The 21,164-nt window shown below is 50.5% G+C and overlaps 1 protein-coding gene across 1 annotated transcript in view; it reads left to right on the top strand.

The window, feature by feature from the left end:
• LOC132574901 (protein EFR3 homolog A) overlaps positions 1-21,164 on the top strand; it is a 70,707-nt gene that overhangs the window by 16,102 nt on the left and 33,441 nt on the right. Inside the window, exons 6-13 of the mRNA XM_060243151.1 lie at positions 522-671; positions 830-967; positions 2,678-2,756; positions 4,767-4,902; positions 14,210-14,368; positions 15,305-15,419; positions 17,796-17,847; positions 19,730-19,902. Of these exons, the coding sequence (XP_060099134.1) occupies positions 522-671; positions 830-967; positions 2,678-2,756; positions 4,767-4,902; positions 14,210-14,368; positions 15,305-15,419; positions 17,796-17,847; positions 19,730-19,902 (1,002 nt within the window). The remainder of the gene's footprint in view (positions 1-521; positions 672-829; positions 968-2,677; positions 2,757-4,766; positions 4,903-14,209; positions 14,369-15,304; positions 15,420-17,795; positions 17,848-19,729; positions 19,903-21,164) is intronic.

Raw genomic sequence — 21,164 nt, 5'->3', positions numbered from 1 at the left:
CCAACACCTTGAGTTGGATCCAGAGACTAATTGGTAACCAGGGCGGCTGCCACAGAACTGGTGTAATATGAGCTGACCACGATGTTCCCGCCAGTGAGTGGCACCTAACCCAGAGGTCACTGTTTGTGCATTGTCCGCGTGGGAGGAAGGAAGGAAGGAACCTAGGGATGGATTCCAGAGCCCTGTGTTGTGCCCAAAGCGCAGGCCTCTTTTCTTGTTGCCACGGTTGCGGACCTCTTTTCTCGTTGCCACTGTTCCTTCTGCCACTTAAGAGTGCCGCTTCTTAGACTGCTGGCAGCTGAGTCAAGGAGAACTCTCTTGTTACCCCCCCCCCCCCACAGCCTTATGCAAAAAGGAAGTTCTTGGACTGCGTGAGAGCAGGATAAAGGAGGAGGTGTACGTCCTCCTCTCCCCCAGCAGTTGATGTGGCTGACCCCACTGCCTGTTGGCAAAGCAAACCCCCAGACCTTCTGCCGCTCTGTTCCTTCCTTGTTTGATGATGTCACTGCTTCCCCTGCCAGGATCCGGATCGCTGGAATCCGGGGCATCCAGGGGGTGGTTCGCAAAACTGTGAACGACGAGCTCAGAGCTACCATCTGGGAGCCTCAGCACATGGACAAGATTGTCCCCTCGCTGCTGTATAACATGCAGAAGACCGAAGATGCCGACAGGTACGTCTCGCTCTCCCTCTCTCTGTTTCCTGGCACCCTGAAAGCTAAGCGACATGGACGAGGGAGAGGGGAGGATTTGGCAGGGGAGGCGGGAGGGGATCGAAGTCTGCTTTCTGGGCCGAGACTGGCTGCCTTTTCAAAATGTGTGCTTGTTCCAGCCGGATCGGGCCGCCCTCCTCTCCAACAGGGGGCGATAAAGAGGAGAACCCGGCCGTGCTGGCGGAGAACTGCTTCAGGGAACTGTTGGCCCGGGCGACCTATGGGAACATGAATAATGCTGTCAAGCCGGTCTTTGCGTGAGTAGTAGGCTGCCTCTCTTGCAGCGGCTGTCCTGGGGATTTGGCCGGGGGGGGGGGGGGGGGCGGAATGCCTTCGGACTGACTGGCCACACTCTCCCCGGATCGGTTTTGCTTGAAGCGTTTCACCAGACGGTTGCGATTTTTTGTCTTGCTGTGCAGCGATCAGAACTTGCAATCTTGGAAAGAGTCTTGAAGAGTCATTGATGCTAAAGAGTGGAATCCTGAGGTTGGGAGGGGGGGGTGTTGAATGTGGACTGGGACGGAGGCAGGCCTGTTGCTCCAGTGGGGCCCGGGAGGGGCAAGGCACAGTATTCTCATTTGGAGTACTGTGTACAATTCTGGTCACCGCACCTCAAAAAGGATATTATAGCATTGGAAAAAGTCCAGAAAAGGGCAACTAGAATGATTAAAGGGTTGGAACACTTTCCCTGTGAAGAAAGGTTAAAACGCTTGGGGCTCTTTAGCTTGGAGAAATGTCGACCGCGGGGTGACATGATAGAGGTTTACAAGATAATGCATGGGATGGAGAAAGTAGAGAAAGAGGTACTTTTCTCCCTTTCTCACAATACAAGAACTCGTGGGCATTCGATGAAATTGCTGAGCAGCCAGGTTAAAACGGATAAAAGGAGGTACTTCTTCGCCCAAAGGGTGATTAACATGTGGAATTCACTGCCACAGGAGGTGGTGGCGGCCACAAGCATGGCCACCTTCAAGGGGGGTTTAGAGTGTTGGACTGGAGGGGCCATTGGCCTGATCCAACATGGCTTCTCTTATGTTCTTAATAATACCAGCAAAACAGTGTCCTCTCCAGTTATAACCATCAGGGGCCTGTTCCTGAGAGCAAGACCCTGCTGAGTGAGGGCAGCGGTCCGTCTCGTCCAGCATCCTGTCTCCCGTGGGGGCCCCCTCTGCTGCTGCCTTCTCTCAGCACTGGAATGCAGAGGTGTCACGACTCAGGGGGGTCTTACCCATTGCTGCCACCACTCTGGGTTAAGGGTCTCCCTTGAGAAGGCTCAGAGTCCCCTCCCAAGCCCTTCCAGGCCTCCCTTAGCTTAGGCCAAATAATGGGCGTGAGGACCAGGCAGAGGGAACAACAACAACAAAAAGGTTTATTAGAAGGTCAGTGCAAAATAATGAAACAAGGTGCATAAAACAGTAAAAGGGGTGAAGGGGAAATCACCAAATGCCCTAACGCAGGGACTTACTGTCCCTACTGTCTCAGTCAGACCTAGACTACTCACCGTACCTCACAGGGCGAGGATCTCTCCCTGGCAGCAGCTCTGCCTCCTAGGAAAAGAACACCCACTTCCTGGGCTTGGCCTTTATATATTCTCTTCCCAGGCCCCACCCCTCTCTGGGCCTGTTTCCCTCCAAAACCCTCGCTACCTAATCAGAGGGACAGAGAGGATCCTGGGAGATGTAGACTTGTCCCACTAACTCCTAAACAGGCTTCCCTGGGGCCTGCAGGCCTCACTAGGCCCAGGATCATGACAACAGGCTTCACTGCCCCTGAACATGGAGGTTCCCCTTAGTCGCCATCGCTAGTGGCCACAGACAGACCTCTTCTCCATGAGTTGGCCTAATTCGCGGGACAAGAGAAATGCTGTTCTTTTAATCTTGTAGGTTGCCCACAGAGGATTTATATAAAAAAGGAGAAGGGCTGATTGATTGCTACTGGTTCGTAATGGTACATTTTTGTTTCAACAGGCATTTAGATCATCACAAGCTGTGGGACCCCAATGAATTTGCTGTCCATTGCTTCAAAATAATTATGTACTCCATACAGGTGGGTTCACTTTGTTCCTGCTTTGTAGTGATTAGATCAGAAGTTTTAGCTCTCAGGTCTAGAAACAGACCTTTCCCACACAGGTTTTTTGCCCTGAGTTTGCTGCCATGGGGGAAGTAGGCTTGCCAATCCCCAAGTCCCAGCGGGCGTTCTTCCACTTTCCCAGGCTCCTTCCCGCCCCCAGTCAGCTGGCCGCCGAGGGGAAGCCCCGCCCCCACAGCCATCATGTGACTTCCCCCCTCCGGAGGCTTCAGTCTCCGATTGGAAAGGCTTTCTCTTGGGATGGTGTGTCTGTGTTGCTGTGAAGAAGCTGGCAGCAACTCGTGAGTAGAGAGGCCAATCCCTCGCTTCAGAGTCGCCAGAAACGGGGTAGTGGGGGAGAGGGAAGGAAACGTCTGCTGAGCACTTCATTATTCCCTATGTGGAGATTGATTCTCATAGGGTATAATGGGGAATTGATCTGGAGGTTTCGGGGGCTCTGGGGGAGCTGTTGTTTGAGGTAGAGGCACCACATTTTCAGTATAGTATCTAGTGCCTCTCCCCAAAGTACCCCCCAAGTTTCAAAATGATTGGACCACGGGGTCTAAGTCTATGAGCCCCGAAAGAAGGTGCCCCTATCCTTCATTATTTCCTATGGAAGGAAGACATTTTAAAAGGTGTTCTGTCCCTTTAAATGTGATGGCCAGAACTCCCTTGGAGTTCTGTTATGCTTGTCACACCCTTGTTCCTGGCTCTGCCCCAATGTCTCCTGGCTCCACCCCAAAAGTCTCCTGGCTCCACCCCCAAAGTCCCCAGATATTTCTTGAATTGGACTTGGCAATCCTGTGGGGAAGCAGACTTTTCCTTTGCTTCCCCATAGTATCCTGGTCCATTCACGTAGTTCCTAGGGTTCCCCTGGCATTTCTTCAATCTTTCCCAAACCTACTCTGCTGTGTCGCTTTGGAAAAGATTGCAGTGACGTCTAGATGGCTGCCATGCAAGTGGCAAAGCTCAGATTTTTGTGATCCTTCCTTCATGGCGGCTGTTTCCTCCCCCTGCCACCAGAGGGGGTGGGATTTTGGGGTGCTTATAACAATCTGTATATCACATTCTCTGAACGTCCAGCTTCCAGCTTCAAAATAAGTGTCTCGCCCTTTTTATTGCAAAGATATAAGGTGAAAGGCATGTCTGTGCCAGTGTTGGAGGCCAAGTCAGGGAGGGACGGTGGCTCAGGGGAAGCAGAAGGTCCCCGGTTCAATTCCCGGCATCTCCGACTAAAAAAGGGTCCAGGCAAATAGGCGTGAAAAACCTCAGCTTGAGACCCTGGAGAGCCGCTGCCAGTCTGAGTAGACAAGACTGACTTTGATAGACCCAGGGGGGTCTGATTCAGTAGAAGGCAGCTTCATAGGTTAATATGAACAATGGATCTCCCAAAACCTTTAGGGGGAGGGGCAGTGGCTCAGTGGCAGAGCATCTGCTTGGTAAGCAAAAGGTCCCAGGTTCAATCCCCAGCATCTCCAACTAAAAAGGGTCCAGGCAAGTAGGTGTGAAAAACCTCATCTGGAGACCCTGGAGAGCCGCTGCCAGTCTGAGTAGACAAGACTAACTCTGATGGACCAAGGAGGTCTGATTCAGTAGAAGGCAGCTTCATATGTTCATATTAGGGGAGGGGCAGTGGCTCAGTGGCAGAGCATCTGCTTGGTAAGTAGAAGGTCCCAGGTTCCATCCCCAGCATCTCCAACTAAGAAGGCAGCTTCAGATGTTCATATTCCTGTCAAATGGCTCCTCGAAGCCCCGCGTGTTTTTTCTCAGCCACCAAAGAATCCTGTTGCCTGCATGCTCCTACCCCCCTTTCCCAAACTCCATTCCTTTCATCACACACCTCCTGGTAAGACCCCTGGGCAGGACAAAAACTCCTGCCCTCTTTCCGCATTTTGTGCAGCACCTGGTCTGGTGCACTGGAGAGGGCATATTGCCTGCTTTTTTGGGAGGGATGAAAAAACGCTTTTGCTGCTCCCTTCTCTTTCCCAGGCACAGTATTCTCATCACGTGATCCAAGAGATCCTGGGGCACCTCGATTTCCGCAAGCGAGACTCCCCCCGTGTCCGAGCCGGCATCATCCAGGTACTTCTGGAGGCGATCGCCATCGCTGCTAAAGGATCCATCGGTGAGTTGGGTTAAAGGCTCGGGAGTTTGTGGGAAGGGCCCATCGTGCCGTGTTAATGAGCAGCGAGAGGACGGGATGTTCCCCTCCCCCTCGGATTTCTTCTACTCCAGAAAGTCAAATCAGAACCAGCGGGTTGAAATTAAATCAAGAAGAGTTTTTGGCTGAACATTAGGAAGACCTTCCCGACAGTTAGAAGCCAGTGTTCCCTCTAAGCTGAGTTCGTGTGAGCCAGCTCATCGTTTTTTAGCCTCCGTCTCGCACATTTTTGTCTTAGCTCAGGAAAAATGGCCCCAGAGCAAAATAATGTATGCAGCAGCTCACCACTTTAATGCCAGTAGCTCACGAAGTAGAATTTTTGCTCACAGGGCTCCACAGCTTAGAGGGACTATTGAGCGGTTCCTCAGTGGAACAGGCTCCTCGGGAGGTGGTGGGCTCTCTTTCTCTTGATGTTATCAAAGATTTCAGGTTTTCACGGCTGGTAACATCATTAGGGTTTGTAGAATCTTTCGGGCTCAAGTGCCGTGTTCTACTGGAGAAAGTTTTTCTTCCAGACGTTTCGTTCTCAGCTGCGGAGAACATCCTCAGTGGCGTTGCAGCCGGAGCAGGCGCTCTGACCTTCTTGGCTGCTGTGCATTGAGTGAGGCCAGGGCTGCTGGAGAGCTGCTATTTCTAGGCTGGAGGGGGTGTGGTGAGAGGGCAATTGTGCCCATTGTTTGGTGGGGCTTCCTGGAAGGGTAGTGATAAGGAAACAGGCTGTTGAATGTGACCATTGTTCTGTGTTAATTGCTGGGAGGGTTGGAAGGGGTTTGAAGATAAGGAAGATGGTTGTTGACTGTGCTGATTGTTCTGTGGAATTTGCTGGTTGTTCTGAGACTTTCTGCAATTTATAGTCTGTAGGGTGTTTTGTAGAGCTGGGTACCAAGATTGGTGGATGAAAATGCCTTCTTCCTTTCTGTTAAAATTGTGCTGGTGTTTGTAAATCTCAATAGCTTCTCTGTTCAGGCGGGTATGATAATGTGAGACCGTAGAAAGGACTTCAGTTCTTTCAAAGTGGATGACGTGGTCTCCTTCTTGAAGTGCATGTTCAGCTACAGCTGATTTTTCTGGCTGAAACAAGCGACAGTGTCTCTTGTGTTCAGTGAGACGGGTGTTGATACTGCGTTGGGTAGTGCCAATGTGGACTGCACCACAGGAGCAGGGTATTTTGTAGACTCCAGGGGTTGAAAGTGGATCTCTCATATCTTTGGCCGATCTCTCATATCTTTCTCTTGATGCTTTCCAATGAGGCCGGATGGCCCTCTGACAGCAATGCTGATTCTGTGCCGTGAATTTAGGCAGATTGTGAGAGGAGGGTCGGAAGGAGGGAGTGGCTCTCGTGGCCTTATATGCCCAGGCCCGCAGGGGTAGGGAACAATGGCTCTCCAGATGTTTTTTTGCCTACAACTCCCATCAGCCCCAGCCATTGGCCATGCTGGCTGGGGCTGATGGGAGTTGTAGGCAAAAAAACATCTGGAGAGCCACTGTTCCCTACCCCTGGCCCAGGGTAATGCCTATCACCACTTGGGGTCTGGCAGGGACTTTCTGCAGACCTAGTTGGCCCAGTGAGCCTGATGGTTTTTTGCCTTCCTCTGGGATGGGGGCAGGTAGTGGTGAATTTCCTGCATTGTGCAGGGGGTTGAGATCCTTTCTTTCTCTACAAAATAGTTGCCAGCCAGATCATCTGCTCAGTGCTTCCCTTCTCCACTAATTGGGCTCTGCGCTGATGGTCATTTATCCTTTTCAGCGTGTCATGACAGGAAACGGTTGCAGTGAGCGGCGGTGTCAGCCGCGAGCAGCCATTAGAGAGATTCCACACGCTGAGGCCAGGAATGCTCGAGGAAGCTGTCACCGCATGCCACGGGAGGACCAATTAGCGATAATGGAGCTGGGGATAAAAGGGCAGGATCGGCAGGCTCCTGAGAGGAAAGCTGTGGGAGCCTGGCGGGAAGTCAGGCTGGGTCAGGGGCTGGTGAAACCTGCAAAAAAGACAGAGGCCGGGCTTAGCTGCAGGGGGCACGAAGGGGGTCCCAAAAGGGTCTTGCCGTGCCCCAAGGAGGGAGGGAGAGTGACCCTCCTGGGACAAATGGAGCCTCAGGAAGAGGGCGTTTGTGATGGAGCACGGTGCCAAGCAGTGAAGAGCCCAGGATACCCAGATGGTAAGGAGGATGCCCACGTTCCTCAGGGCAAAAGGGATACAGCATGCCACCCCCAAGGCAGAAGAGGCAGACTAAGCTGGTCATTTTTGGTTTTTTTAGGGGCAGGGCCTAGGGTTGGCGGCAGGGGATCCCCTGGTTTGGAGACCCTCCCCCCGCTTCAGGGTCATAAGAAAGCGGGGGGAGGGGAGGGAGATGTCGGCTAGGAACTATTATTCCCTATGGAGACTTATTCCCATAGAAAATCATGGAGAATTGATCTGTGGGTATCTGGGGCTCTGGGGGGGCTGTTTTTTGGGGTAGAGGCACCAAATTTTCAGTATAGCATCTAGTGCCTCTCCCCCAAAATATCCCCCGAGTTTCAAAAGGATTGGACCAGGGGGTCCAATGCTATGAGCCCCAAAAGAAGTGCCCCTATCCTTCATTATTTCCTGCGGAAGGAAGGAATTGAAAAGGTGTGCCGTCCCTTTAAATGTGATGGCCGGAACTCCCTTTGGAGTTCAGTTATGCTTGTCACAGCCTTGATGTTGGCTCCACCCCCAAGTCTCCTGGCTCCACCCCCAAAGTCCCCAGATATTTCTTGAATTGGCCGTGGCAACCCTAGCAGGGCCGGATCTTGGGGGGGGGGCAGAGGGGGGTGCTTGCCCCGGGCGCCAACAGAGGGGGGGTACCAAATTGGGTATGGAGCCCGTTGTATTCTATGGGACCATAAAATAGAATGGCCCATAAGGGGGCACCATTTTTTGATTTTGCTCTCCCCTCAAAAAACATGTCGATCCGGTCCTGCTTAGGGGGAGGGGGAAGTACCACCATGACTTACAGCAACCCTTCATGGGGTTTTCCAGGCAAGAGATGTTCAGAGGTGGTTTGCTCTTGCCTGCCTCTGCCTGGCAACCCTGGACTTGGGGAGGGACGGTGGCTCAGTGGTAGAGCACCTGCTTGGTAAGCAGAAGGTCCCAGGTTCAATCCCTGGCATCTCCATCTCAAAAGGGTCCAAGCAAATAGGCGTGAAGAACCTCAGCTTGAGACCCTGGAGAGCCTCATAAGTGTTAGGGAGGGATGGTGGCTCAGTGGTAGAGCACCTGCTTGGTTAGCAGAAGGTCCCAGGTTCAATCCCCGGCATCTCCAACTCAAAAGGGTCCAGGCAATGAGGTGTGAAAAACCTCAGCTTGAGACTCTGGAGAGCCTCATAAGTGTTAGGGAGGGATGGTGGCTCAGTGGTAGAGCACCTGCTTGGTTAGCAGAAGGTCCCAGGTTCAATCCCCGGCATCTCCAACTCAAAAGGGTCCGGGCAAGTAGGCGTGAAGAACCTCAGCTTGAGACCCTGGAGAGCCTCATAAGTGTTAGGGAGGGATGGTGGCTCAGTGGTAGAGCACCTGCTTGGTAAGCAGAAGGTCCCAGGTGCAATCCCCCGCATCTCCAACTAAAAAAGGTCCAGGCAAGTAGGCGTGAAGAACCTCCGCTTGAGACCCTGGAGAGCCGCTGCCAGTCTGAGTAGACGAGACTGACTTGGATGGACCGAGGGGGGGTCTGATTCAGTAGAAGGCAGCTTCATTTGTTCCTATGACTTCCTCGCCCGTCTCCCATCCAAGTACTAACCAGGGCTGACCCTGCTGAGCGTCTGAGATCCCAGGGCAAGAGCTGTTCAGAGGTGACTTGCCGTCGCCTGCCTCTGTGTAGAGACCCTGGCCTTCCTTGGTGGTCTCCCATCCAAATAATGAGCACGGCTCACCCTGCTTAGCATCCGAGATCTGACGAGACCGGGCTAGCCTGGGCTGTCCACGCCGGGGCTTGTTTTTCGTATGTGTCTTCCGATGTTGTGTTTCGTAAAAGTCTAAATCGGGGGTGGCCAACGGTAGCTCACCAGATGTTTTTTTTGCCTGCAACTCCCATCAGCCCCAGCCAGCATGCTGGCTGGGCTGATGGGAGTTGTAGGCAAAAAAAAAAACATCTGGAGAGCTACCGTTGGCCACCCTGGTCTAAATGGTGGGAGTTTTATCCAGGTTTTCCTCTTAGCTGGCAGAGTTGTGAATCTGGCATTTTAAAATCGTCGGCCCGTCTGTTCTGTTTCTGGCTGGCTTGGCGTCTTGTGCCGCCTCCACTTTTCTTGCCCCTGAGTGTGAACTGCATCGTGGGAAAGGGGGAGCTGTTGCCAGGCCGGGGTTCCTTGGGGAAGCTGGGGGGGGGGGGTTGCCCCTAAAGGGCCCATTTTTCTTTCCAAAAGCCCTGAGTGGGTTTGCACTTTGGGTACTGCTTTATGCTTCCAGCTTCTCTGCCCTGGTGGGCCTTGAATGGTTAATATTCAGAGAGAAGCCAGCCGCCTGGGGGTGATGGCTTCTCCATGGAATCCTTCTCCCATCTCTGGCCTTTAAATGAAGACTCAGCCGAGGCATCGCGTCAGACCGCGATTCAGGAGACTCGTGACTTCAGCGTGAGGCCTGAAGCGACCAGTCGTGGTTCGCGATCAGCTGGCAAACCAGAAGAATGGGAAGCGGTTGGGTTTATTAAAGAAACCACGCTGGAACCGTAAAGCTGCCAGCTTGTAATAGGATAACGAGCCTCTTATTATACTAATAAATCCCCATAGAGATTTGCAGAGTCTCCTTGATAGAAAATGGAATAGTTGGAATAGTTATTAAAAAATTGTCCAAAATCCTTTTATATTCCATTCTTCTTCTACATAGCATCTAAACTTTTTCCCCTCCTTTTCATACACTTCCAAATCATAGTCTCTTAAGATTCTTGTTAGTTTGTCCATCTCACTCCATGTTATAACTTATACAATCCAATCCCCATTTTTCTGGTATTTTTTTCTTGCTTCCATAACTGCGCATACAATGTCCTAACCCCTGAAAGCAAGTACCAGATCAAAGTTCTATCTTCTTTTGGGAATTTTTCCATTTGTAATCCCAATAAAAAAAGTCTCTGCTACTTTCTTGAATTCGTATCCCAAGATCCTTGAAATTTCTTGTGGAATCATCTGCCAATACTTCTTCGCTCTTTCACAAGTCCACCACATATGGTAAAAAGAACCTTCATGTCTTCTACATTTCCAAAGAAGTCCCCTTGATAGAAAATGGAATAGTTGAACCTCTGAAGCTGCTCTGAGCTCAGTTGGGTCGCTGGTTCATGGAGCAGAGTACTGCCTTTTCTCACTGGTGGTAGTGGGGGAGGGGCTTTCCAGTCCTCGGGAGAGGAAGGACCTTTGCAGGACCCCCTCCCTCAGGTGCCTGCACGCAAAGCAGAGGCTCTGCTTCTGAGGCACAGCCCCTCCCTATAGAGTTAAGATATGTTAACGGTAGACTGTGCACATGATCTCAGTAAGGAAAATATGAAGGCGAGAGCAAATTGTGTTCAGTTTTGGACACCACATTTTAAGAAGGATGTAGACAAGCTGGAACGGGTCCAGAGGAGGGCGAGGAAGATGGTGAGGGTCTGGAGACCAAGTCCTATGAGGAAAGGTTGAAGGAGCTGGGGATGTTTAGCCTGGAGAGGAGGCGGCTGAGAGGTGGTCTTCAAGGACTTGAAGGGCTGTCATCTAGAGGATGGGGTGGAATTGTTTTCTGTGGCCCCGGAAGGTAGGACCAGAACCAGTGGGTTGAAATTAAATCAGAAGAGTTTCTGGCTCAACATTAGGAAGAACTTCCTGACCGTTAGAGCGGTTCCTCAGTGGAACAGGCTTCCTCGGGAGGTGGTGGGCTCTCCCTCCTTGGAGGTTTTTAAACAGAGGCTAGATGGCCATCTGACAGCAATGAAGATCCTGTGAATTTAGGGGAAAATGTTTGTGAGTTTCCTGCATTGTGAAGGGGGTTGGACTAGATGACCCTGGAGGTCCCTTCCAACTCTATGATTCTAAATAAATGAGCGGTAGAAGTTACGGGGGGAACAAGGTGCAGTCGGGCCCCTCCATAACCAGCTGTAATTTGTCATATCTCTGGACCACAATACCTGCTCTGGCTCTATCTGACAGCAATGCATAATCTGATATATGCCATTAAAGGCTTGTGAAACATAAACGAATGAAAATGAACGAATTGTACCATCTGGAAAATCTTATAGGCTCTGGCCTCTCTCTTTTTCTCTACAGCTACATTGTGCTGGGACACTGTGAATTCCCCCCCCCCCCCAGAATGCCATCTTGTTTTTAAGGGTTAATGCTTCTATAGTATTAGATTTGGCTTTATAACTGAGTTTTACATGTTGTAACCTGCCCTGAGCCCTGAGCCCACATGCGGGAAGGGCAAGACAGTAATAAAATAAGCTAAAGGGGGAAGAGGAGAGGCTGTGGCCAGGCACTCCACAGCTTCAGCCTTTCCTCGTAGGACTTGGTCTCCAGACCCCTCACCATCTTCGTCGCCCTCCTCTGGACCTGTTCAGCTTTACATCTTTCTTAAAATGTGGTGCCCAAAACTGAACGCAGTACTCCAGGCGAGGACTAACCAGAGCAAAGCGATATCACATCACACAATCTGAACATTATGCTTCTGTTGATACAGCCCAAAATCGCATTTGCCTTTTTAGCAGCTGCATTGCGCTGCTGACTCATGTTCAGTGTGTGGTCCACTAAGACTCCTAGATCCTTTCCCCACATATTGCTGCCAGGACAAGTCTCCCCCATACTGTAATGATACATTGGGTTTTTCCTTCCTAAATGCAGAACTTTACATTTATCCCCATTAAAATTCATTTTGTTTTAGCCCAGTTTTCCAGCCTGTCAAGATCATCCTGTATCGTGCATCTGTCTTCTGCCATATTTGCTATCCTTCCCAATTTGGTATCATTTGCAGATTTAACAAGCAGTTCCCTCTATTCTTTCATCAAAATTATTTATAGAGATGTTGAACAGAACAAGTCCCAGGACAGATCCCTGAGGTACTCCACTTGCCACTACTCTGCAAGAGGATGAGGAACCATTCACAAACACTCTTGGGGTGCGATCTGTCAATCAGTTACAGATCCACTTAACAGTAATAGGATCCAAACCACATTTTACCAATTCGTCTACAAGAATATGATGTGGAACTTTATCAAAAGCTGTACTGAAAACAAGATAAACAATGTCTACAGCATTCCCCTGATCCAGCAAGGTAGTCACTTTCTCAAAAAAAGATATCAGGTTAGTCTGACGTGACTTGTTCTTGAGAAACCCATGCTGGCTCTTAGTAATCACAGCCGTCCTTCCTAAGTGCTTAAGGGCTGACAGACTGATGATTGTTGTTGTTGTTATTAATAATCACATTTATTTCCTGCCATCACCTAACGAGCTCAGGGTAGCTAACAAAAACCACGTAGAATATTAAAAACAATATACAAGAGAGCCAGTTTGGTGTAGTGGTTAAGTGTGCGGACTCTTATCTGGGAGAACCGAGTTTGATTCCCCACTTCTCCACTTGCACCTGCTACTATGGCCTTGAGTCAGCCATAGCTCTGGCAGAGGTTGTCCTTGAAAGGGCAGCTGCTGTGAGAGCCCTCTCAGCCCCACCCACCTCACAAGGTGTCTGTTGTGGGGGAGGAAGGGAAAGGAGATTGTGAGCTGCTCTGAGACTCTTCGGAGTGGAGGGAGGGATATGAATCCAATATCTTCATCTACCTCACAGGGTGTCTGTTGTGGGGGGGGGAAGGTAAAGGAGATTGTGAGCCGCTCTGAGACTCTTCGGAGTGGAGGGCAGGGTATAAATCCAATATCTTCATCTACCTCACAGGGTGTCTGTTGTGGGGGGGTGGGAAGGTAAAGGAGATTGTGAACCGCTCTGAGACTCTTTGGAGTGGAGGGCGGGATATAAATCCAATATCTTCATCTACCTCACAGGGTGTCTGTTGTGGGGGAGGAAGGGAAAGGAGACTGTGAGCCGCTCTGAGACTCTTTGGAGTGGAGGGCGGGATATAAATCCAATATCTTCATCTACCTCACAGGGTGTCTGTTGTGGGGGGGGGGGGAGGTAAAGGAGATTGTGAGCTGCTCTGAGACTCTTCGGAGTGGAGAACGGGATATAAATCCAATATCTTTTTCTACAATAAAATCAATTCCACACATTTTTAACCATAAAATCCAAGATGCACATCAATGTTTCTGAATATCTGTATTTGTTGAATATCTGATGATTTGTTCTAAAACCTTTCCAGGTATAGACATCAAACTGACAGGTTGGTAGTTACCCGGATCCTCTTTTTTCCCCTTCTTGAAGATGGGGACAACATTTGCCCGCCTTCAATCTACTGGCATCTCACCTGCTCTACACGAATTCTTAAAAATAATTATTATTATTTCAACTTCTCTTGCATAGCAAAGAACTAGAAGAAGAAGATATTGGATTTATATCCCTCCCTCCACTCTGAAGAGTCTCAGAGCGGTTCACAATCTCCTTTACCTTCCTCCCCCACAACAGACACCCTGTGAGGTAGATGAAGATGTTGGATTTATATCCTGCCCTCCACTCCAAGGAGTCTCAGAGCGGCTCACAATCTCCTTTCCCTTCCCCACCCCCAAAACAGACACCCTGTGAGGTAGATGAAGATGTTGGATTTATATCACGCCCTCTACTCCGAAGAGTCTCAGAGCGGGTCACAATCTCTTTTACCTTCCCCACCCCCAAATCAGACACCCTGTGAGGTGGGTGGGGCTGAGAGGGCTCTCCCAGCGGCTGCCCTTTCAAGGACAACCTCTGCCAGAGCTATGGCTGACCCAAGGCCATTCCAGCAGGAGCAAGTGGAGGAGTGGGGAATCAAACCCGGTTCTCCCAGATAAGAGAGCTATGGCTGACCCAAGGCCATTCCAGCAGCTGCAAGTGGAGGAGTGGGGAATCAAACCCGATTCTCCCAGATAAGAATCCGCGCACTTAACCCCTACACCAAACTGGCTCTCCACTACTGCTTCACTGGTGTTCCTTTTACTCCCCCATCTCTGGTCAAATATCGGTGGGTCAGGCCATTTCTTGGTTTGGTTTCACCCTGACCACAGCTGTCTGCAATGTGCAAGCTGTGGGTGTGTATCTGTGTGATACAGTTCACAGAACTCCATGGGTGCTTCTACGCAAGTATTCTGGCCCCAGTGGGAGCTGGCAAATGAATTGTGTGCTGGGTAGCTCTGATTACCGCATTGCTCCTCTGTTGTACAGGCCCGACCGTCCTGGAGGTCTTCAACACTCTACTGAAACACTTGAGCCTGAGCGTGGATTTTGAACTGGGCACCAAGTCTGGTTCAACTGGCAACATCGACACCCGCTCCAAGGAGTGTGAGGAAAAGATAGTCCAGAATGCCATCATTCAGACCATTGGTGAGTCAAGTGTGTGCCCTGCACTCCTTGAAATGAACGCATTTGAACACAAAACAAAACCCCAGCTCCCGTTTTTATTGCCTTTTCACCCCACCGTTCTGCAAAGGGAACTGGAATTATTAAAAGGAAATCCTTCTTCGCCCGAAGAGTAATTGACACGTGGAATTCACTGCCGCAGGAAGTGGCGGTGGCTGCAGGCATAGACAAAGGGGGATTGGAAAAAATATGTGGACTAAGGGACCATCAGTGGCTATTAGCCACAAGGTATAGAAGGAACACTCCGTCTGGGCAGTGATACCGGGTATTCTTTATGTTTGGGGGGGGGGGGCAACAGCAGGAGGACTTCTGGAGTTCTTTCCCTGCTGGTGGACCTCCTGATGGCCCCTGGGTTTTGGCCGCCATGTGACACAATGCTGGACTGGACGGGCCATTGGCCTGATCCAACATGGCTTCTCTTATGTCTGGGGCCGTGATGCTCTGGATTCTTGGTGCTTTGGAGGGGCACAGTGGGAAGGCTTCTAGTGTCCTGGCCCCACTGGTGGACCCCCTGATGGCACCTGGTTTATTTGGCCACTGTGTGACACAGAGTGTTGGACTGGATGGACCACTGGTCTGATCCAACATGGCTTCTCTTATGTCTGGAGAAGTGAGGCTCTGTATTCTTGGTGCTTGAGAAGGCAACAGCGGGAGAGCTTCTGGAGTTCCGGCCTTGCTAGTGGACCTCCTGATGGCCACTGGGTTTTTTGGCCACTGTGTGACACAACTTGTTGGACTGGATGGGCCATTGGCCTGATCCAACCTGGATTCTCTGATGTTCTTTTATGTTCTTATTTCTGCAGATGTGGGAGGGAAGGCAAGATAAGTGAGACAGAATCCCTTTTGCCCTTGAATTCACCTTACGATAGATCAGTGCCTCTTCCTTTCTCCCTTCTGTAGGATTCTTTGGAAGTAACCTGCCTGATTACCAGCGGTCGGAGATCATGATGTTTATAATGGGGAAGGTCCCTGTGTTTGGGATGACGGCTCATAGCTCAGAGAACGGCCAACTTGGGTTTGTATTTTTCTCCTGTTTGCTGTTAAAAGTGTCACTGATTATTAGTTTTGGTTATTTGTATATATTATCAGGGTTTATATGTATATATTTGTGCGTATGTAATCCCAAATGGGGTTGGGATTGGAGCTTGTGTCTCCCTTTGCCAAGACAGAAGCAATGGCGCTGGAAGTACTGATGACCCCACCTTTCTTCCTTTGTAAGGCAAAGGCAGGGGGTACAGGGAGCCTCTGGGGCATTCCCCATCCCGGGCACTGACCATCCCCCTGTCAAGGAGAGCCAGTTTGGTGTAGTGGTTAAGTGCGCGGACTCTTATCTGGGAGAACCGGGTTTGATTCCCCACTCCTCCACTTGCAGCTGCTGGAATGGCCTTGGGTCAGCCAGAGCTCTGGCAGAGGTTGTCCTTGAAAGGGCAGCTGCTGTGAGAGCCCTCTCCAGCCCCACCCACCTCACAGGGTGTTTGTTGTGGGGGAGGAAGGTAAAGGAGATTGTGAGCCGCTCTGAGACTCTTCGGAGTGGAGGGCGGGATATAAATCCAATATCTTCATCTACCTCACAGGGTGTCTGTTGTGGGTGGGGGGGAGGTAAAGGAGATTGTGAGCCGCTCTGAGACTCTTCGGAGTGGAGGGCGGGATATAAATCCAATATCTTCTTCTTCTTCTTCAAGTCCCCAGCAGTTCAGTAATCAACACCAGGCCATTATGAGAACAGACTTTAATGATAAACTGACAGGTCTTTGGAGCAAGAGGGTTCTTGCAAAAACTGGCTTTGGCAGACAAAAGCCCTCTGCTTATATCTTAAGCTTAAACCGTTATACATTCAAATGCGAGGTGTGAAGCAAGCAGTCCCCCCCCCCCATTGTTCTTTCCCAGGCCCCTTTCAAGTGCGCACATTATCAGGCAGAGACAGCCTTGGCCATCCCCGAGACCAGGCTGAAAGAATGCTTCATGCGTTACGCAGAAATAGGAGCCAGCGAAGCAAGAAGCGAAAGTAACGTTCCATCTAAATGGCAAGAGGTGCTCTTGACCCCTCCACCTCTTTCAGTCTTCAGCAAGGCCGCTGTACCCTTTGCCCCAGGGCTCCTGCCCCTGTAGTTTTGCCCCTACAGCACAGCCTTTCAGAGGAAAAGATTTTGGATTTATATCCCGCCCCATACGCTGAATCTCAGAGTCTCAGCGGTCACAATCTCCTCTACCTTCCCCCTGCCCCCAAACAACAGACACCCTGTGAGGTAGGTGGGGCTGAGAGAGCATTTACAGCAGCTGCCCTTTCAAGGACAGCTTCTATGAAAGCTATGGCTGACCCAAGGCCATTCCAGCAGCTGCAAGTGGAGGAGTGGGGAATCAAAGAAGAAGATATTGGATTTATATCCTGCCCTATACTCTGAATCTCAGAGCGGCTCACAATCTCCTTTCCCTTCCTCCCCCACAACAGACACCCTGTGAGGTAGGTGGGACTGAGAGTGCTTTTATAGCAGCTGCCCTTTCAATGACAGAGCCTCAGAGTGACTCACAATCTCCTTTATCTTCCTTTATCTTCCTCCCCCACAACAGACACCCTGTGAGGTGGGTGGGGCTGAGAGAGCTCTCACAGCAGCTGCTCTTTCAAGAACAATTCCTGCAAGAGCTCTGGCTGACCCAAGGCCATCTCAGCAGGTGCAAACTGGTAGGTTCTTTCTACCATATGTGGTGGACTTGTGAAAGAGCAAAAAAGTATTGGCAGATGATTCAACAAGAAATTTCTAAGATCTTGGGATATGAATTTAAGAAAGTAGCAGAAACATTTCTGTTGGGATTACAAATGGAAATGGAAACATTTCCAAAAGTAGATAGAACTTTGATTTGGTACTTGCTTTCAGTGGCTAGGACATTGTATGTGCAGTTATGGAAGCAAGAAAAAATACCAGAAAAATGGGATTGGATTACAAAAGTAATAACATGGAGTGAGATGGATAAACTAACAAGAATCTTAAGAGACTATGATTTGGAAGTTTATAGAAAGGAGTGGAAAAAGTTTAGAGGTTACGTAGAAAAACAATGGAAAATAAAAGGACACTGGACAATTTTTAAATAATGATTAAGTATTAGCGGGGTATTAGTATGGTTTAAGGGTACCTTTAAGTGTTAACATTTTAAGTTTATAACATCGGTGGGAGTCAAATAATGGGGGGAGGGGGATTTAGAAAATAGCATATGGGGAAGATTAAAAAAATGGATAATGTTACCATTTGTTATTAATAAAATTCTTTAAACATAAAAAATGCCATCACTACATAACACTGCATTTTTTACTGAGTTGCAAACTGGAAGCATTTTCTCTGGTTCTGTCCCAAAGCATATTTCTCTCTCCCCTCTCCCCCACCACCCCCAACTCCAGGGACTTGGGAACCAGGAGGATCCAGATCATGTTGCTGCGCTCTTTGCTGATGGTAAGCCCGGTCTCGGCCCCTGCTGTTGGGATGAGTCCTATGGGGAGCGGGGGGTGGGGTGGAATGGCTGTGAATGAGGTCAAGGCTCTGGTTTCCTGGAGGTGTCGCAGGAAGCGCTGAGCCAAAGCAGCAGTCGGTGCGAGCAAAGGGGGCAAGGGAGTTCCTTCTCCTTCTGTCCTGAGGCTAGCGCTTAAGGGTGCCCCGTGAAGCTGATGGACGGCAGATCCAGGGTGGACAAGAGGCAAGACTTCTTCACATGACTTGGACTCACTGGCCTGGGGTGCAGGACGGCTGCTAGCCCAGATGGCTTAAGAAAGGGCAGCTAGCCACTGAGAGACCTCATTCCCCCACGCATTAGTCTGGTCGCCACGACGTCCAGAGGCAGTGCGGCCCTGTGCGGGGGAGGGAAGGATGCCAGCAACGGAAGAGGCTTTTGCCCTTGACCTGTTGGAGTTCTGTTTGTGAGCTTCCGGAAGGCATCTGACGGGCCCCTCTGGGGAACAGTACACAGGTCTGGATGTTTTGCTCTGATTCTAGCGGGGCTCTGCTTATGCTCCGGTGTTACGTTCTGCCGTCTTCCCCGTGGGCTCTAAATACTGTGGGGGGTCCTGAGAACAAGACTCACTTGCAGATTGTACCACTGTCACACACACCCACACACCCAACCCTGCACAAGGATAGGATATCATAAGTGATTTGGGGGTGTCCGCTGTGGGCCGTGGTACGAAAGGGATCACAGTGGCAGGATATGGGTCACACGCGACCTATTGGTAGTGTGGAGGCACCTGTGAGATGGGGGCTGCTTCACGGCCCACTTATGAACCCAGCTGCTGTCTTTGAGTCTTCTGATTCCTAGCTTCCAAGATCCAGGGTGCGTGGCCATTTCCCTCTCGCCCTTCAGTTTGTTCAGACTGTCGCTGAAGGGATATATCAGGGGTGGGTAAACTTGCTTAACATAAGAGCCGCATAGAATAAATGTCAGATGCTTGAGAGCCGCAAGACATGAACGTCAGATCTTTGAGGAAGGGAGGGAGGAGGGGAGAGATGAGAAGAAAGCAACTTTAATTTTAAATGCATTTTTCCAAGCTGCTGACTGGCTTGGCTTGGAGAGCCAGTTTGGTGTAGTGGTTAAGTGTGCAGACTCTTATCTGGGAGAACCGGGCTTGATTCCCCACTCCTCCACTTGCACCTGCTGGAATGGCCTTGGGTCAGCCAGAGCTCTCTTATTTGGGAGAACCGGGTTTGATTCCCCACTCCTCCACTTGCAGCTGCTGGAATGGCCTTGGGTCAGCCAGAGCTCTCTTATCTGGGAGAACCGGGTTTGATTCCCCACTCCTCCACTTGCACCTGCTGGAATGGCCTTGGGTCAGCCAGAGCTCTCTTATCTGGGAGAACCGGGTTTGATTCCCCACTCCTCCACTTGCAGCTGCTGGAATGGCCTTGGGTCAGCCAGAGCTCTCTTATCTGGGAGAACCGGGTTTGATTCCCCACTCCTCCACTTGCACCTGCTGGAATGGCCTTGGGTCAGCCAGAGCTCTCACAGGAGTTGTCCTTGAAAGGGCAGATGCTGTGAGAGCCCTTTCAGCCCCACACACCTCACAGGGTGCCTGTTTTGGGGGAGGAAGGTAAAGGAGATTGTGAGCCGCTCTGAGACTCTTCGGAGTGGAGGGCAGGATATAAATCCAATTTCTTCTTGGAGAAGTGATTTAAAGAGATAAGTACCTTTTCCAGCTAGGGCAGTGGGAGCTCCAAGAGCCACACAATATGTGTGAAAGAGCCACATGTGGCTCCCGAGCCGCAGCTTGGCCCCCTCAGGATATATTGTGCATTAAGGAGGTCTGCAATGGTACTGCTGACTTTATCTTGGTCCCCACATCCACAGGTCACCTCTGGCTACAACGCCAAGAGCATCGCCACGGTCCTTTCAGCCCCCTTCCTCGATCCTCTGCTGTCCTCTTCGCTCATGGAAGATTGCGAGCTGCGGCAGCTGGTCCTGGAAGTGCTGCACAACCTTATCGATCGGCACGACAACCGAGCAAAGCTTAGAGGCATCAGGTAGCCCAGCCTGGGGTGAAACGCTATGCATTGGATGCACAACCCAGCATTTAGTTAGCACATAAGAACATAAAGAGAAGCCATGTTGGATCAGGCCAGTGGCCCCTCCAGTCCAGCACTCTGAGTCACACATAAGAACATAAGAGAAGCCCTGTTGGATCAGGCCAATGGCCCATCCCGTCCAACACTCTGTGTCACATAATAACATAAGAGAAGCCATGCTGGATCAGGCCAATGGCCCATCCAGTCCAACACGCTGTGTCACATAAGAACATAAGAGATCAGGCCAGTGGCCCCTCCAGTCCAGCACTCTGTGTCAAATAAGAACATAAGAGAAGCCCTGTTGGATCAGGCCAATGGCCCCTCCAGTCCAACACTCTGTGTCACATAAGAACATAAGAGAAGCCATGTTGGATCAGGCCAATGGCCCCTCCAGTCCAACACTCTGTGTCACATAAGAGAAGACATGTTGGATCAGGAAAATGGCCCCTCCAGTCCAACACTCTGTGTCACATAAGAACATAAGAGAAGCCATGTTGGATCAGGCCAATGGCCCCTCCAGTCCAACACTCTGTGTCACATAAGAACATAAGAGAAGCCCTGTTGGATCAGGCCAGTGGCCCCTCCAGTCCAACACTCTGTGTCACATAAGAACATAAGAGAAGCCCTGTTGGATCAGGCCAGTGGCCCCTCCAGTCCAACACTCTGTGTCACATAAGAACATAAGAGAAGCCATGTTGGATCAGGCCAGTGGCCCCTCCAGTCCAACACTCTGTGTCACATAAGAACATCTGAGAAGCCCTGTTGGATCAGGCCAATGGCCCATCCAGTCCAACACTCTGTGTCACATAAGAACATAAGAGAAGCCCTGTTGGGTCAGGCCAATGGCCCCTCAAGTCCAACACTCTGTGTCACATAAGAACATAAGAGAAGCCATGTTGGATCAGGCTAATGGCCCCTCCAGTCCAACACTCTGTGTCACATAAGAACATAAGAGAAGCCATGCTGGATCAGGCCAATGACCCACCCAGTCCAACACTCTGTGTCACACATAGGAGAAGCCCTGTTGGATCAGGCCAATGGCCCCTCCAGTCCAGCACTCTGTGTCAAATAAGAACATAAGAGAAGCCCTGTTGGATCAGGCCAAAGGCCCCTCCAGTCCAACACTCTGTGTCACATAAGAACATCTGAGAAGCCCTGTTGGATCAGGCCAATGGCCCATCCAGTCCAACACTCTGTGTCACATAAGAGCTTAAGAGAAG

This window comes from Heteronotia binoei, chromosome 7 (assembly GCF_032191835.1).
Source record: "Heteronotia binoei isolate CCM8104 ecotype False Entrance Well chromosome 7, APGP_CSIRO_Hbin_v1, whole genome shotgun sequence".
Taxonomy (NCBI): Eukaryota; Metazoa; Chordata; class Lepidosauria; order Squamata; family Gekkonidae; genus Heteronotia; species Heteronotia binoei.
The sequence above is the reverse complement of the archived record's forward strand: the minus strand, read 5'-3'. Positions and strand labels throughout refer to the sequence as shown.